Source organism: Drosophila ananassae, chromosome 3R (assembly GCF_017639315.1).
Source record: "Drosophila ananassae strain 14024-0371.13 chromosome 3R, ASM1763931v2, whole genome shotgun sequence".
NCBI lineage: Eukaryota > Metazoa > Arthropoda > Insecta > Diptera > Drosophilidae > Drosophila > Drosophila ananassae.
The window spans coordinates 9,923,906-9,941,343 of record NC_057930.1 but is presented as its reverse complement, the minus strand read 5'-3'; the positions used below and the strand labels follow the sequence as shown (position 1 = coordinate 9,941,343).

The following is a 17,438-nucleotide window of genomic DNA, read 5'->3' as shown; positions in this document are numbered from 1 at the left end:
ATATTTTTTTCGGATAGTACCTTTAATTGTTAAAATTAAATTAAATTAATTGCTAATAAGATGACTTATTAGTAAGGATTTTATCATAAGAATGCCAAGATTAAGAATGATTTCATTTATTTCGGCAAAAGGAAATAAATTTATAGAGGGATTTAAAGTTTTTAAGCTAATCTGTAATAAATTAAAAGATTAATAACAACTACAATATTCGATAACTGAGTAATATCGATTTTATTTAAGGTCACAATAGAGACAAAGCGCCAAAATTCAAATGTGTTTGTTATGTGCACTACATAAAGTGAAAAATATTTAATTTAGTACGTGATATATAAGTTTTACAAACTCTTAGTGCCAAAAAAAAATTTTTTGTTCTTGTCGATGTTGAGTTCTTTGGTTGTTTTTCCACTTCTCGGGTAAAATCTACTGATACATTGTTCGAATGGCGCAAAAGAATTTATATGACATTCGCAGAAACTAAAAAATATTTATGTTAATTTATTATTAATATAACATATGACAAGTTACTTACAATACTCATAGTCTCAATAGATATATCCACAAATATGGTGGCCTTTAGGCAAACCGGCTTTTGCGATCGATGGGCTATATAAATTAGCATCCTTCTGAATCGATAATCTGCACCTGTCCAATTCATATCGTAGACAGCAAAGGATACATTTTCACTCTAAAAAAGTCACTCCATAATTAGAAGGTATGATATACCTAACGGGCCGAAATGACGTACCGCTTCAATAAGCCTCTGACTAAAGGAGCAAATAAGATAAATTTCAACCACAGCTGATGACAAAATTAGCATTAACTTGGCAAAATGCTGGGGGCTCACACCAAAGGTCATTTGAAATCCCACAAAGCAAACTAGCAACGAAGATGCTGCAAAGTTTATCAAGAGTGGAATGCCAAAAACATTGTTCACATCATCGGTTATTCTACAAAATATTATGTTTTATGTTTTAAAAGATATAAGAATAAGTGAAAATATTTGAATTTTTACCTTAAAATATGGTTGTGATATTCGACGAGGGAGCCAAGCTCCTTCAGCGCCGTATCAGCTTTTTTAACACTTTCTGCGCTTTCATCCGAGGGATCTCCCACAACGAATTCCCGGAGAGCCTTGATTATACGCCTAAAATGCATGATTACCTGAATGGTTACGGCAAAGATCATCAAGTCGGCGGATATGTGACCGCAGGTGGCAGTGTAACCGGCCAGGGACTCTGAGAAGTAGTTCAGATAATACCATCCATCCCAATAGTCCCACCGAGGCGACATCGAGTAGGGTAGCACGCGAATGGCATTTGGGGAGTTAATCAAAACCAAAACTTTGTATTGCACGATGGGATAGGAGTTATAAATGAACACCAGGAAGGTGTAGAGGCCTCCAAATCCCTTGGTGAATCGTAGGCAATACCTGAAATATTGGCGAGTATCGTAAGGATCCTGCTCCGCTGGAAGGGGCGTTGGATAGATGGATTCCAGAGTTTGAAACAAACTCGTCATCTTATTCTTTTGCATGATCACAACAATAAGCTTTGCGAATCCAACTAAGGAGAAGGCAATATAAGATGCCACCATGCATGATTCTAAAAAATTTTCGCCGTTCTGGAACGAAGTCACTATGTACATAGTCTCCATAACCACGGCAAATCCCAGGTTTAACAAGATAACAGTGGATATAATCCGCAAAAGGATTTCTGAAACTTTTTTTTCAGCTTTTGACGACGAATCGTATGGAATCAGGCCAACAGTCTTATAATACATCTTCGGCAATTTAAAAAAGTCTTCGATTGCTGGAAACGTATACTTCGGTTCTTCGGTCAAGTCCTCCTTCTTGGTCACCAACTTTTTAAGAGATTCGATAGCCATTTCTGTGTTCGTTCAACTTTACAATTGTTTGTTTGGCGACTTTGGATGGGTTTTTATACTTGATTTCGAAGACGAAACCGCAGGTAATTCCTTGGCCAAAAATAAAGGACTTACACTGCACGGGTTGTTTTCTAAAAAGTTCCTAAGAAGTTTTATAATAGGTTAAAATTATTTTTTTGTATAAATTTTCTATTATATTTTAAACACGAATATTTTAACATAAACTTAATAAGTTAAAAAATAATTTATTATTTCTATTTAACTTAATTTTCTCTGTAGGACCTACCGCCAACAAGAAGTTTCCCAAGAAAATTTATTGCGGTTAGCCATGTGTGCCTTTGTGGGGGAAACAATTGCATAAACAATGCAATTTTATTTAATATTTCTTTAAACTTTATTGGTAAAAGTATATGGTTTATGTTAATATTTTCTAAAGTTTTACTTTCTTTCAAAACACCCACGTTCCGTGGAACTCCATAACTTCAATTAAAACTATACTGATTTTAATCTTTTTATTACATACTCCATTTTATTATTATTTTACTTGAAAATATTTGTAACAAAACCTACGAGATGAGGTAACTTAAGGAAACTAAATTAAGTCCGACTCCACGCCGCTGTCAATGTAGTCCTTGAGCATTAATCCGCAGTGGTCTGGGAGTAGCCTTGTCCAGTTGTTGATATGCAGCAGGCAGCTGGGAATGGTCGCCTCCATCACATCGGAGCGGTGAGCCTCCACAATCCACCTGGCCACCTGCTTGGGATCCAACAGTCCCAGGATGGAGGGAAACTTCACCTTCGGATGCTTGCACAGGCCTGTGTTGGTCATGTACGGAAATATTGTGGTGGTTTTGATCTGCAAGAATGGTCCTGATTAGTTCCTAAAGTATTAAGAAAGACATTTCTTTTACCAGATCCCTGTGCGGTCCCTCCCTTAGCTCTGCGTGGAGGGACTCCATCAGTCCACGCACAGCAAACTTAGTAGCACAGTAAGGAACCAAGTTGGAGATTCCCACCAAGCCCGCTATGGAGGAGAGGCAAATAATGTGGCCACGATTCTTCTCCTGCATGTGGGAGAGGAAGGCCTGAATGGTCCAGAACTGGGAGAACACATTTACATCGAAGACGCGCTGGATTTCGTCAGCCGATTGCTGGAGGATGGGATGAGTGGGCATGATGCCCACATTGTTGACCAAAACCGAAATGGGTCCTATCTCGGCCTTAATCCGATCCGCTAGTGCCATAACCTCTTCCCGCTTGGAAACATCGCATCTAAAAAGAAGTCGAATATGAAATAAATGTTTCCTTTAAAATATATTATTGAAAAAATACCTGAAACTGTACACATCCCCGAGATTAAGTCGTTTGGCTTTCTGGACTGTCTGAAGATTGTTCTTCTCATCAATGTCCACACAAATCACAGTGCTCCCCAAGGAGGCGTAGTGCAGCGCCAGTTCCCGGCCAATGCCATGTCCTGTTCCTGTGATCTGAATGAGATTTATTAAAAAATGATCTATAAGTTTGTTAAAAATAAAACTTACCAGTATAACTTCTCCGCTAACATCCTTCAGATGTTTCGGCAGGAAAACCTGCACAAGTTTGACAAACAATTCCAGAAGGATGCGTACGAAAAGAATGAAAAACTGAAGTATGTCCTGCAGGACATCAAAAATGCGCTTCGAAGCGGTTGTAGTGCTGTGACATGGAATAAGAATAAATATTAATAAAAAATTCGAATGATTCCAGTATCTTGGGTTGGCTGGAACTGTGGGTTGGCAAATATTTGACCAAACTCGCGGCTTGCCCAGCCCCGAAATGTCTTAATTGATCTATTTGTATGCACCCACTGCATGTGCAATGTTCAAGCGTCGAAAGGTCAGACTGTAGGCGATCGCCGGACTTTGCCAAGCTCCACAACATGCTTAGCACAACATAAGATAATGGAGAATGTTGAGACTGGCTCGAGTATTGACACTGGGTCTTGGCCCCTTTTTCGGATACTTGAGCGAGCTGCTAGGCGTTCAAGTACAGTAAACGTTCCCTTGAAGGGAAATTGTGCTTGAAAAAATAGAGCTTTTCTACAATAATATTTTAATTTGGAAGAATATTGACAAGTTTCTAGGTGTCCCTTTTTTATTAAAATTAAAATTATTAATATTAAAATGGATATTATTTAAAACTGCCTCTTATTGTCATGAAATATTTGCGATAAGTACTACTACTTACTGGATAATTTCACGCTCTATCATGGCTACTGAGGGATGTGGTTAGTGGCTTCAGATGTTGTTGTTGTTTCCTGAACTCCGGGGTAACCCTTTTGGCCAAATCAAGCAGAACCCACACGGCCTTAAAGCCTGCAATGAAAAGGTAATGGTTTTGAGTCACGGCTAGTTTGGTTGAGGCTCTCTTCCGGGCTACTGTGGTTTCCTTTTTACAATTTTTTGGCGTTTTAGTTTTTTTTGAAGATTATTTTTTTTTAGTTTTTATTTTATAACCGGCTGGCCGAGAGCGTGTGGCGTGGGCGAGTGCGGAGAGTGTGGAGCGGCGACACAATGCAATGCAACATTTCCACTTTCGTTTTCGTTTAGTCTGCCACTAAATGGAAAATTACGTGCACTCCAATGTGGCACACAGAAAGAGACACCAGTCCGCACGTATGTATGTAAGTATGTATGTATGGATTACATTATGCGATGCCAAAAAGTGCAGGAAGCCCAACGTCTCTTTAGCTCTTGGCCAGTTCTCTCTTCGGGTGTGCATGTCTAGCTTGGCCCGTTGTGGTGGCTCTTGGCTGTTGGCTCTTTTCGTCCCGGTGGCAAGTAACCAGGAACCGGGGCAGGGGCAGGGGCTGGGGCAGGCGCTGGTGGCAGCTACATGGCTTGCCGCTGCTGCAATGGGGAAGCCAAATGTTTGTTGCAACAACCAAAAAGCCATAACCATAAAATGCCACGAGGGTTGCTACTAAACTTTAGTTATTGTTACATTATTATTAAGTTTTCTAATGCGGAACTAATTGATTCAAGTTGGTTAAATTAGCTTAGTATTGGTTTAATTAAATATTTCCTATTTATTCTTAAAATAACTAAAATATATTAGGTAAGACTTCAAGTACTTTTTATAAAGTATAATGTCATTATTCTGAATAATTTGGGAATTTCTAACTTGATTTGGCAATTCACTAATTGTAAGATTATATAGTCAGCAGGTGTTTCCATTTGTTTGATGAAAAATAATTGATTTGTTTGCCATGTAATATCCTGTCGTTAAAAAACCAGTTAGTAAACTATTAGTCTGGAGTAAGTGAGACTTTCAATTTCACTCTTCACTTCACTTAGTTTTTTTTTATTAACAACTTTGTAATATTTACACAAATCCCAGCAGATAGCACTTTAATGAAGAAGATCCAAGTCCCAAAGTCGGGACTGAAACAACCGATAAGACCCGCAGTTGGCCGCCAAGTGATTCCAACCGCTGGCTTCGCAAAACGATGAAGCCTATGTTTTTTTTGGGGGAGAGCCGAGCTTAAAAAGTAAGAGAATTATTAAGAGAGTACATTGTAAAAAAATGAGAAAACGATCCTTTTCAAATGATCATCATTTTTGCTTGCCTAATATACTGTTAGTAGTTATATCACTATTTTTATTTTAAGAAAACATAATAAATAATTCTATAATTGAAAAATAAAATATTCCTCCCAGTGTGCTCTGGTTTTTTTTTTCCTCTGTCTTCCTAAACCACACGTGACCTTCATCCGAGTCCCGGGCAAAACAAAAGACCGGGAAGCTGAAACTTGGCTTAAAGCAACATGGCTAAGCATGATTTACCGTTTCCCAGCATCGCTGCTTCGCTTCAGCGAGATGAGTAAGCAAAAGTTCGCGACCAAGTTCAAGTTCATACGTACGTACACATATTATCACTTTTTTGTTTAAAAAATCATAACAACAAGGAAAGTGTGAAATGTAGAGAGGATCGGGATGCATCTCTCATCCGGTCTGGCCTTGGTTGCCAGTTGATAACCAGTATTATTCATTCGCAAAAATGTACTTTTACTTTGCTTTATATATTGCCTTTGTTTTTTTTTATTATATCTGCTTTTTATCAGCTCTGGGGAAGGTCATCGAAGGGCTCTCCCCGCACTTGCCGTTCAATTTCGAACGTTCGACGACCCAGTCGCATAATTGGTGTCAATTTTGAGTGCGACAACAACAACAATACAATGTATATAAAACAACAACAATGGCAATAATAGCAACATATACACGCAATGAAAAAAAAAAGTAATTTATTGAAAACTAAACTAACACAACATGCACTTTTCAGAGGGGTATTCAAAAGGGTGACAAAAGAGTTTAAGATATTAGAGAAATTTATTACTTTTAATTTGATAGTTTAGTTTATGGAATTTATATTTTCAATACTTATACCAATTATGACTTTTTCATCTAACTATGGTTTAATTATTGCCACTTTTAATTATTTTTTTATTTTTTCAATTAATGCACTAAGGGTAAACAAAAAAATCAATATAATAAACTACTGTTTCTGGGATTCCAGCTAAAATAAATGACGTTCAACGGCCAGCTATTAAGGTGGAATTGGAAGCCAACGCAGCTTTAACGCCAACCGCCACTTAAACAATCATCAAACCGGGCACAAATCAAAATAAAAACAAACTTTCTGCCTATTATGTAGGTACTCCTCCGCCACCCACGGTTAATGGTCGGGGGCTATTAGCTGGCAGCCAGCTTGTTGCTTAATGTTTGGGCCACCACCCTTCTTCTGGTTCCTGGTGGCTATGTTGTTCCGCTCCCTGGGTCTCTAGACTGCCTTCATTTGACTTATCGATGTGACGTGCATTAACAATCAATATGACATGTCAGGCACATGAATAAGCTAGGAAGAAACATACAATGTACCTACACGGGTATAGTTCATATCTAATCCGATCATGTCAAAAATAGTCACTAATGCGCCATATCCCCCACTGTAATGTGAGTTCTGGATCAGATTTATTTTAGTTGTTATGGAAATTAGTCAGTAATTAAATGGAATTCTGAAGTAACTCTGAAAACTATACCCTTGACTTTGGAACTTTCTCTAATCCTGACATTGAACTGCACCAATTGTCACATAAATAATACATACAAGAAGATATTCCATTAAGGTAACTGGTATTTTATTGGAATATTTATAAACATTGCACTCGGTATGTTTTGCTAATTGTCAACCATCAATCCGTCTGCTCGTCCTTCCATTAACATGCAAAACAAAAAGTGAAAGTTTGTATAAAATGTCGAATAATAAGTACCCTTGGGGATAATAAATTTGAATAACTATCTTCCCTTTTTTTGTGAGGGCTTACAAGTGTTCTAAATGATAGGTTGAATATATAGATTTCAAAGAAATAGTCTGATATGTTATGATATTTGCTAATATTTAATATAAATATTAAGCGGATCTGTATTAACTTTTGATCATGTTTAGTAAACCTAACAGAAAATTCGCTTAAGCTTCAACAAAAAGGTAGAGTATTTTATTTGCCACGCATGTGGCTGTTCTGCAGTTGGCCGCCTGAAAGGCGACTCCAGTTCGGCAGTTGCCGTTGGGGAGTCAAGCGGCCAACAACGCCGGCCCGGATAGCTGCAAACAGGAAGCGGAACCTGGCTGGAAGAAGCGGCAGCCGGAAGCAGAAGCAGAGCCCAGATAGGGGCGGGGGCCCAAAATGTGAGTATCTCCCTGCCTGCATATTGCTGTTACCCCGATGGGCTGGTGTTTGTGCGGTGAACTAGTGATTTGTTTACCTGTCAAAATAATAAATATAACTTTTGTTTTCGTGGGGCATAAAATACAGCCAGTTGTTGCTGTTGCTGTTGGCATTGTTGGCATTGGTAGCGAAAGCAGCGAGAAACAAGCCGGCGAAGGACTCTCGCCGCCTGTCTGCCAGATCCTTCCGCTCCCCGCAACCGCCCTCGGCCTTTGCCCAAGTGCAGTGTCAAAAGTCAAGCGAAGGATAATGTGCTTGTCTGACAAGAAAAATGGCTAAAATAGAAATTCCTCAAAACATTCAACTAAACCTAAATAATAACTCGACTAAGTTCATATTTAACTAAAGGACACGGCATTGAAAAAGGTTCAATACTTTAGAAAAGGTTAATAAAATGGTTAAATATTTGTTTTCTAAAATTATAGTTTCTCAAAACAGTTTTCTGAAAAGCCTAAAACTATGCTACAATTTCGGGACACTTGATAGCCTCTGCTTTCTTTGCCAAAAAAGTCCCTAAAATGTCATACTTTCTCTTTTCTATTAACAGGACTAAATATATAAAACATTATCAGGATGTTGGTGACCCAGCAGCGCCAGCAATGCCATCGCATCCATGTACCGATCTTCTCTAGGATTATCTCGCTTCGCCGGTGCCTTATGACCCACCCAAGAGTCAGGACCTCGCCCTTGGCCTGGCGGCAATCCCGCCCAGTTGAAACCAAAGTCCAGAGACCCAGCCTTTTGGACCTGCAACAGGAACAGGTGAATCCTTTTGGCGAGGACTATCGCATTTACCAGCAGAATATCGATCTGGATGCGTTTTTTGGCGAGGAACCCAAATACGAGAAGGTCTCGGATGTTTGCCTCCTCAATGATCACTTTATTTTGGTGAAGATGCCACCCCCAGATTCAACGCCCCCTCCCACAAAGTCCAAGATTCCGCGCTGCTTCAAATGTAACCGCGGCAGCCGGGTCTCTCCTGTTCAGGAGGAAGTAGAGGATAAAGTGGCCATGCGACCAAAGTCTGGTTGCCTGCAGCCCTGGACTTCTCGCGACCAGGAGGAGATTGAGGTGTTCAACTCCAGCACTAGACTGACCAGTGACCCCATCCGAGTGGACCAACCTGCTTCCGTTGTAGTTGAGCAACCGCATCCAACCCTCCAGCTGGAGGCGATTCAGTCGACGGGTCCTGAAGAAGCCCTCCAGGTGATTCCCATCAGCCGGGGACCCTTCCACTGGTTCCTCTGGCCCTTTCGCCGGCGCGAAACCAAACCTCCTCTGGCCGCCGTTCACAAGACCTACTTTGTCCGCTGGACCAAGCCGCCGGATACTCTCTGGCCAGGATTCGGAGTGGGTAGGACGGATGAAAGAAAATTTAAATTACGAAGATGTCGATCGGCTGTTTTCTGAGCTATCTTGGGAGAATATATTTTCTTGTATATATTTTCTATGATTAGTGTTATAGGGGTCCATAATTAAGAACAAGGGTTTCAATGTACTTCTTTAATAAATGGTAATGATTTATTTAAAAAAAAATAATAACTAGTTTAACTTTTAAACAAATCAATTTTGTATATCAGTTCATCAAGTTTTAAGGTCGGGATCAAATAGACTTATTATAAAAAACCTACTATAGCTCATAGATCTTTAGATTAGTTTAGTTCACTTAGTGATCTCTCAAATTTGAATCAAAACTCATGCAAAGTATCAACTTTAAAGACTGAAGCATTTATTGAAGAATTTAATAGTCCTTGCCGCTATCTGAACTCCTTTCCTCATGGGCACATGTCAAACTCCAATTTCCGCATACAAAATTAGTGCCTGCCATGCCGGCCGAACTTGCCTTGGCTAGAGTGTGTGTGTGTGTGAAGGACCCCTGCCCGAATCCCAAACCCCTCCCCAATGCAACTGCAAAATAATACAAAGAAACCAAGAAACAAAATGCAAACTACTTAAATTGCTGGGCCAATGCAGATAAAGTCAAGCGGCCGAGGAGAAATAGTAGAGTTTTAACTCCTTTTTTTTTTCTTTTCAATGGAATTTGCACGCGTCCGTGAAGCCCGGTGGGATGGCGGGGACATGGCAGGGACTGGGCTGTTGCTTCATTAGCTTTGGGTCCTGAAAATGTCGGGCAATGTCGTTCGTTACTCCCGCCACGGGTAGGTGGCGCTGCAGCTGGAGTTCCTCAACTAATTACGAGGGAGCCCGCCATAAAAACAAGTTCATGATAAAATGCCCACAACGGGCGGCTTGGAGGAGGCAAGTAGCTGGCATAGACTAGCTAGACTAGCACCCTGCGCCACCGCATACATAATAATAAAATAAAATTAAAACCGTCACGCCAGGCGTCAGCGCCGTGGAAGTCCCCCGTGGAAGCAAAAGTCCGGCATGGCAATCGCGGCACAAAACAAAGCCCTCGGGCCGCCAGGAGCTGCCACTGAAGCTGGAGGCCCTGCACTCGGTCGTGGCAGGTCGAGAGCGTGGATCGGGCCAGCAGGTCACCCCGTCGTAATGAACCATTAATATGCGAGTTCCCCCAAAAATAACAGAGGCGATAAGAACACCATTTTTCTAACATTGAAGTCCGAAATCGAACCAAAAAACCAAATGCAGTGATAAAAAAAAATATATTTTTTTAATTATTAGAATTAGAAATATCATTAGGAAACTATTTTATAGGTAAACGTTTTATATTAACTTAGCAGATAAATGCATAAAAAATGAAATAAATTAAATGCAGTTCCGACTTTTACACAAACTATACTATATTCTGATACCTTTATTCCTTCTTTATTTTTCAAACCTAAAAATAAGACTGCATAAAAAGTATTATTTTTAAAGACATATATTTTTCGTAAAGTGTATACTCCACCATTCTCCATTGTTTTCCACTTTTGCCACTGAGCTTGTGCTTATCATTAATTATAATGTCTGAAATGGAGGCGAAGGCATTACCATTTGGCCAAAATGCTCAATTGGCTTAGACGACTTGTATTTAACATGAAGTTGGCTTTGTTCGAGCCTCTTTTTTGTTTGGAAGTGTGCTGGGGGAAACTAAAGAACTTCACCTGTCGACATGGAAAGATAAATTCATCGAAACTGAGTTTAAACTTTGAGATTGTATCGTTTTCGAATGGAAAAAAGTTCAAATAACATAAAACTTACCTAGGAAGTTAGTTAACAACTTAAAGAATATGGTATATAACTTCAGCACTGCTTTTAAAGATTAAATTTAATAATAATTCCTAACGTCTTAATTTAAAGTTCAAGAGTTTCATTTATAGTAATACCAATTATTCTGCCAACTTAAATTCAATTTACTTCCCATTGCCATTCGCTGTTAACTGCCAACAAAGTAGATCCGATTTCGCCACCTTTTGGCCATAATGCTACACCCTATTAACCTGCCATCTCTTGTCTACCCAATTCCGAATACAACTTAAATTTGGCCAACCTGCCCAACCCGGAGAGGGCTTCCAGCTCCGCTTAATTGATGGAAAGTAGCGTAACCGTTCCGGCCAAGTTAAGACTTTGGCAGGCCGAATCTCCGAGTGAGTTGGAACCGCTCAGCAGCCGACGGGGACAGAAGACACTTGCTGCGTGCAGATGCCAAAAGGAAGCTGACAAGGAGCGGCCGGAGATCCCGCCAAGCATTCCAAATCGATTACGACTATATTTTGGAAAGATCAAAGAGGGAGTAGGGAATAAGCTGCACCCATATAGTCTGCCTCGTTCTGGCAAGGTGTTTATTAATAAAACTCCAACTATTTCGCTTCGAAAACAAGCCAGGGGAAGGAAAACAGCAACAGAAACAGTTGGTGGTACGCAAAGTGTTGACAATGGCCCAGGACGATGGCTAAAGTCCAAGTCGTTGGCACCGACTGCGCAACGACCTTCGTCCGCATAGGGTCCTCCTCGGGCAATCATCGTTAATGATGGCAATGTCCTTGTGCGCCCCGATTTGACAAATCAATTTGTGCGCTAACAGCATGCGCTCGCCTCTCGACTCCGACCGGCTCTGTTCCGAGTCAGTGGGATAACTCGACGAAGGACGAAGACGAGGACACAAATCAGACATCTCTTTCGCCCCCTCCTTCGCTCTGCCTACGTATATCCTTGATGACAGGGATCACAGTACGAGTAGTTGGGCAAACAGACCAAACCAAAATGTTTGCCAATACGGTTGGGAATCTGTTTGGATGGATCGTGGTGTGCAGGGATATTCCATGATAAATGGGTTTCAGGGGCAAGGAGATGTATTTATTAAGGATAAGGATTAAATATGAATAGTATGATAAGTCCCACGTTAGATTATAGGAGTTTTGAATTAGACTTAGGTTTAATAATCCAGTAATCTACAGTTTTAAAATTAAAATTGTGCAAGGATCATTGAATATATGCCTATTTAATAAAATTTGTAATTAATCAAGGACTATTTATGTATTTTGATGTTATTAAGTTCCTAGTTCATTCATTTTGATGTCATCTCTTTATCTAATTTCCTGTAATCCCTTATTATCCTTGACTTACAGACTTTCGTCCATCTCTCAGCTCGAACACTGAATCGTACTGCTTTGCACAGGACACCTCATTAGCAAGGATTATCGCTGTAGTTCGAGTCTCGAGGAACTCGGGAACTCTACCTAACACCCTGAGACCTAACATCTACCTGACTTTGACTCCTTTCGACGGGCTGACTGACTGACTGGCTGAAAGCTAAGCCTTTCCTACTTTCTTGGCTTAACTCTTGCCTGCGAAAGGACTGTCTTTTGTGCTCCTTGTGCAAGGAAAGGGGTTTGTGTCCCGGATGAGCACTGAGCACCGCGCACGAGGACGAAGAATGACAGCAAATAAAAGTTTATGGCCCGGTCGTAAACGACCCGAAAACGAGTTGACCTGGAGCTGACCTGGAAGGGCTGTGCGCCGTTTACTGCATTCTTCCTGCATTCTGAAGCAAAAAGGATTATTTCCGAAACGGCCTAATCCTCGAATGGGAACGGGACACTGCAAATCCTTTCGCAACCTTAGGCCGCTCTCCTGGAATTCATCGCCAACTTGCAGTTCCCGATTCGCAAACTCGCAAATCCCTCTCTTGGGTTAGTCCGCCTAGATGTCGGGTAAATATTTTGAGGTTTTGCGCTGCTTATGTCTCAGGCAACGCCTGGGTTTATTGGTTCATTATCGGATCGTCAGGTAGATCCCTTCGATTGAGATTTGCCCCAGATCCCCCGACCGACCGATCGCCCGATCGACCGACCGACAACAATTAATAAAAAAATTAAATTAAATTTCATCTCGAGTCGCGTCGTTGTAAATTACTGTTTTCCCTGCCTTTGATGTTCAACACTTTGTCAGCTCATTAATCACGGCTTAGGGGAGGGCCACCAAGGCCCGGGAAGAGGGATCCGTCCGGCCATGATCTCGGGACGGCTCCAACTCCATTAACTCTCCACAGCAGCCTTCACATCTCGCGGTGGTTGTTACATCCATCGGTGAGCTTTTCCTCGAGAGCAGCTTTGGGATCTGGGTAATTTTTGATCGCTACCGAAAATTAATGCGTAATAATTTTGATTTTAATCGTTTTCCGATCGAAGCTTTCTTTGGCTTCAGTAGCAGTCTGAGGGAGAATTTCCTCGCCACTGCCCAGTGGGTAGCGAATTAAAATTGTAATTGGTTTATTAACCCAGTTGGCCATATTTGGGCCCTATTAAATTGGCATTAGACTCTTGGCTGGAACCGGCCGGATAACCATCTACGGAATCCGGTTTTTATGTGGAACATATTATCTCAACTAGATCTAAATGGATTTTGTGCAATTTTCTTTGCGAAAATCTATCAGTCTACCTGGAAAATCCCTGCTAAATCCTAAGTCGATTGTAGAGTCAATATTTACTTTTCTCGTTGGCCAAAAACCAAGTGCCGATTAGCACTTTTTTCTGGATTAAAATAATAGAGCCAGATCCTTGGGCCCTGTCTGAGCCGAGTCTGTCTGGAGGTGAGGATTCAAGGATAGATTTTCTCCTCCTCTTGTTCGGGTAATGACTTCATTAATTGCCTTGGCCCGGACACGTAGGTGGATCCAGAGATGAGGTGTGAATTTGAGGTAAGTCCGATGTCCGAACGAGAGCAATTACTCGGGTTCGAGGGAATCGAGGGGGCAATTAACACCTTGGTTGGAGTTGGACCTTAGTTCTGATAAGTTAGTTTCAGTTTTTGGGTAGGAGAGTTTCTCTTTTTTTTCCGGAAACTGGTCCGCACAGCGAGAGTTCCTGGAGGAGTCGGAGACGGATGCTCAGTCCTCGGAAACGGCCCCTGCAGCGACTGTTGAGATCTCCAGCCAGGTTAGTGGAAAGCACAGCAGCTACTTAAAGGCTCTAATGGCTCCGAGGATATTCCGATTCCTGCTGCGAACAGAAGCGTGTCAAGGCTGCTGAATGGCCAGGCGGGATCAGGATGTCAAAAGCAAAATACGTTGAAATACGGTATAAATTAGCATAGATCTTTATTTTCAAGGCACTTGCTACTTAGGATGTACATCTTAAATCTAAACGGCGTACAGTAAACTATACTTAGGACTACGAATTGGAACTATTTTGGGAGGCGAGTGTATTAGAGGTTTTCCATTTGGAAAATGTCCATACTGCCCCGTGAATAAATTGTATTTTCATGTCTCTTCCCTCTCTGTGGTTTTTCCCGCTGCTATTTACATCTTTGGCGACTTGTCTCTCTCTAGGATATGGTGACACCTGCTCCTGCTGGGGAGGAGGTGGAGGCGGGAGATCCCTCCTCAGTACCAGGAGTGGTAGAACGGCTGCGGCGGCATCGCTGTGTAGTTAACCTTCGAGGGCGACGAAAAGGCGGCTGCATTGAAGTTCTGGGGCATGAAGTGGGTCGACGAAGTGGGCGGCGGATAGTGGGGATGCGCGCCGGCGTACTGGGGATGAGCATGCGGATGGGCGTGCGGATGCGGGGCATGTGGATGCGGATGTCCGTGATGGGAGTGCGAATGGGCATGGCTGGGAGCCGACGGATAGGTGGCATATTGCGGCGTATGCTGATACGGATGGAACATCTGGTGGGCGGTGGCCATCTCCAGGGCCTGGTTGGTGGAGCTGGTGGAGTTGAGCGAATCCTCTGGCGATAACGGGGCATTCGGCCTAAGGGGCTGCATGGAACTCCAGCCGCCGTAGAGCTGCGACGGGTTGGCCACCAAATCGGCGGTCTCCACTTTAAGGGCAGCCGAGAGCTCCTCACTGCCAGCACTGGCGTTGGCCAGCGACTGTGAGGGATCGGCGGCTCCCGCACCGGAGGAGGTCAGGCCTCCGCCGACGGCAGACATGCTGTTGGGGGTGGGAGGCAGCTGACCAAATCCGGAGGAGACCGATTCGTTGGGGCTCTCGTTGCGAGGCATCGACTGGTGGACTTCTGACTCGGTGCCGTAGACCGAACCCAACTGGGTTTCGTAGCTAGACACGATAATGTTGCCGGTGGGGGTGGTGTTGCCTGCCTCCCCGGCCATTATGTAGCCGGCGCTGCTTCCTCCGTTGGGAGTGTAGAACTGATGGTGGTGCGGCGGTGTGGTGGCCAGTTCTGGCGAGAGGTGGTTGCTGCTGGTAGCCACAGGAGCAGCCGGAGGAGCGGCAACGGAGACGGTAGCGGCACTGCCGTAGAAGTCATACTGCTGCTGATAGACACTGGCGGCGTCCAAGGCGGGCATCATGGCCAGAGGTGCCATGCTTGACACACTAGACACCACGCTCGGCAATGCGCTTGAGGTGGATACATGGCTGCCGGTTGCCGAGACTGAGGTGGTCTGCTTCCGGAGACGAGCCCGACGGTTGCTGAACCACACCTGGATGCGTGCCTCGGTGAGATTGGTGCGCTGGGCCAGCTCTTCGCGAGTGTAGATGTCCGGGTACTGGGTCCGCTCAAAGGCCCGCTCCAGCTCATCCAACTGGGCGGCGGAGAAGGTGGTCCTGCAACGGCGCTGCTTCCTTTTCAGTGCGATTCCCGGCTCACTCTCGCAATCGGAAATGTCCTCGTCGGAGGGCTTGTTGTTGTGATGACCGCCACCAGAGACATCCGAGCCACAGGAGCTGGCCGAAGTCTTGGTGGTAGGACCCGGGGGGGATCCCGATCCGGAGGACTGCTCGTTGTCCAGAGGAGCATCACGACCACGCACCAGGCGTGAAATGGCAGAGACAGAGGGAGCCGTGCTCCGATCGCAGACACCCTCGCGGATGAGCTTATCGCGAATCTCCCAGGAAAACATGCCCGGGTTGGTGCGCTTGTAGTCTTCAATTCGGTTCTCGATCTCTGGCGTGGCGATTCTCGGCTTGGAGCCACCAATTACACCCGGGCGAATGGATCCGGTTTCCTGGTAGCGATTCAGAATCTTGGAGACGCATCCGTGGGAGACGCGCAGCTGGCGGGAGATGACACAGGGTCGGATGCCGTCGGCGGCCATCTCGACGATCTTAAGGCGGATGTTGTTGGGAAGTGGACGACCGTTGATGAAAACTCCACCCAGTTGATTGACGCGTCCCTGGCCGCTGTTCATGTCTGGAAAATGGGAAAAAGAAATGTTTAGAGGCTTTTCCAATTTGCTAGGTAGCGGGAAGCGCGTGTCACTTGATTTACGACACCTCTGCTGTTGACTTCCCGGGAAGAGGTCGAAGGTCAGAGGCGCGCGACTCTCCCGTCGAGCAGCTAATGGCCATTAGAGAGTCGCCGACGACCTTGTACTTTAGACTGAGGTGTTTGAAAGGTACAGGGAATCGTATGGGAAATATTTCAAGGATATCGTCAACTGAATAAGATATTTAAGGAGAGTAAGAGGTAACAGGGATTCAGAAAAATAAGGAAGATTTTAACTTATTTTTTGGAATTTAATTTTTTTTTGGGAAAAATTTACATTTAAAGAATTGGGATGGGGATGGGGATGTCGGGGAGTAACTGTTTGTTGGCTTAGGAACTCACCTTGCATTGTGGAATATCCATTGAAGAAGGGTCTGTGCATGGCTGCAGCAAAAGCGGTGACGGTCATATTTTCTGGAGCTCCAAGATCGGTGATGCTAACCCGGTACGAAACCGGCGGCGACTCAATGGTGCTTTTGGTTTTGATTTTCACTTTTTGTCACTTCAAAATAAACCAAGTATCGGGCACTTTATCAAAGTCATAAATAAACGTTAGCGAGGTGTGGCTAAACCGATTTGTTTCAGTTATTGTGATATATATAATTTTAAGTGTCTCGGAATCGAAAATCACGAATCTTGAAAATGGCAAAGTGGCGAAGGCGAAGGCGAAGACGAAGACGAGATGCGGTGTGGCTCGTTGCGCAGTCTGTGCCTGACTGACTTCACCAGCCGAGTACGGGCCAAGATCGTTGCCTTTCTGTGAAGCCGCGGCCCAGACGTCGGCCATATCCCACTGCCACCTTGGCCACTTGGCAGGTAACCTCCACGCGGACCAATCCCAGAGCTCCGAGCGACTGCCTCTCACTCGCACTCGACGACAGATCTTGCGCCATACTCAGTGCCCGTCTCTCTCTGCACCGGGGGGCGTCTCAGCTGTAGAATGAGACTGCTAGAGTGGGAGAACTTGGAGTGGGGTGGTGTGCTCCAGAAAGACAGAGGGGGAGTGCTCCAGAGGGTCCTTGACATGCGATGCCAATCCTGGAGTTTCCGGAATAGGCTTAGGGTTTAGGGTTTAATAGGGAAGTCATAATGTAGATTAAGGGAGCAGTACTTTCTTTTATAAAAATGTATTTAAACCCTTGATAGATCAATA

General features: G+C 43.6%; 4 protein-coding genes across 5 annotated transcripts; 1 reads left to right on the top strand and 3 right to left on the bottom strand.

Moving 5' to 3' along the window:
- Positions 1 to 323: 323 nt before the first annotated feature.
- LOC6506095 (odorant receptor 67a) lies at positions 324 to 1,896 on the bottom strand. The gene is made up of 4 exons (XM_001965078.4): positions 1,013 to 1,896; positions 746 to 947; positions 530 to 685; positions 324 to 474 (listed from the first exon to the last, which is right to left on the bottom strand). Exons 1-4 carry the CDS (start codon positions 1,882 to 1,884, stop codon positions 421 to 423), a joined length of 1,284 nt encoding a protein of 427 aa, XP_001965114.2. The 5' UTR covers positions 1,885 to 1,896; the 3' UTR covers positions 324 to 420.
- Positions 1,897 to 2,382: 486 nt separating this feature from the next.
- On the bottom strand, positions 2,383 to 5,366 carry LOC6506085 (epidermal retinol dehydrogenase 2). 2 transcript variants are annotated; one of them, XM_001965077.4, is made up of 6 exons: positions 5,252 to 5,366; positions 4,111 to 4,238; positions 3,426 to 3,579; positions 3,217 to 3,371; positions 2,796 to 3,156; positions 2,383 to 2,740 (listed from the first exon to the last, which is right to left on the bottom strand). In XM_001965077.4, the coding sequence occupies exons 2-6, from the start codon at positions 4,131 to 4,133 to the stop codon at positions 2,477 to 2,479; spliced, it is 957 nt and encodes a 318-aa protein (XP_001965113.2). In that variant the 5' UTR covers positions 4,134 to 4,238; positions 5,252 to 5,366; the 3' UTR covers positions 2,383 to 2,476. The 2 variants fall into 2 exon arrangements, with proteins under 2 accessions (XP_001965113.2, XP_044572072.1); XM_044716137.1 differs by lacking the exon at positions 5,252 to 5,366 and adding an exon at positions 5,047 to 5,136.
- Positions 5,367 to 7,465: 2,099 nt separating this feature from the next.
- On the top strand, positions 7,466 to 9,228 carry LOC6504236. Its single transcript, XM_001965076.4, has 2 exons — positions 7,466 to 7,608; positions 8,196 to 9,228. Exon 2 carries the CDS (start codon positions 8,222 to 8,224, stop codon positions 9,056 to 9,058), a length of 837 nt encoding a protein of 278 aa, XP_001965112.2. The 5' UTR covers positions 7,466 to 7,608; positions 8,196 to 8,221; the 3' UTR covers positions 9,059 to 9,228.
- A 4,898-nt stretch (positions 9,229 to 14,126) lies between these two features.
- On the bottom strand, positions 14,127 to 17,426 carry LOC6506080 (segmentation protein paired). Its single transcript, XM_001965075.4, has 2 exons — positions 16,628 to 17,426; positions 14,127 to 16,210 (listed from the first exon to the last, which is right to left on the bottom strand). Exons 1-2 carry the CDS (start codon positions 16,692 to 16,694, stop codon positions 14,436 to 14,438), a joined length of 1,842 nt encoding a protein of 613 aa, XP_001965111.1. The 5' UTR covers positions 16,695 to 17,426; the 3' UTR covers positions 14,127 to 14,435.
- Positions 17,427 to 17,438: the final 12 nt, after the last annotated feature.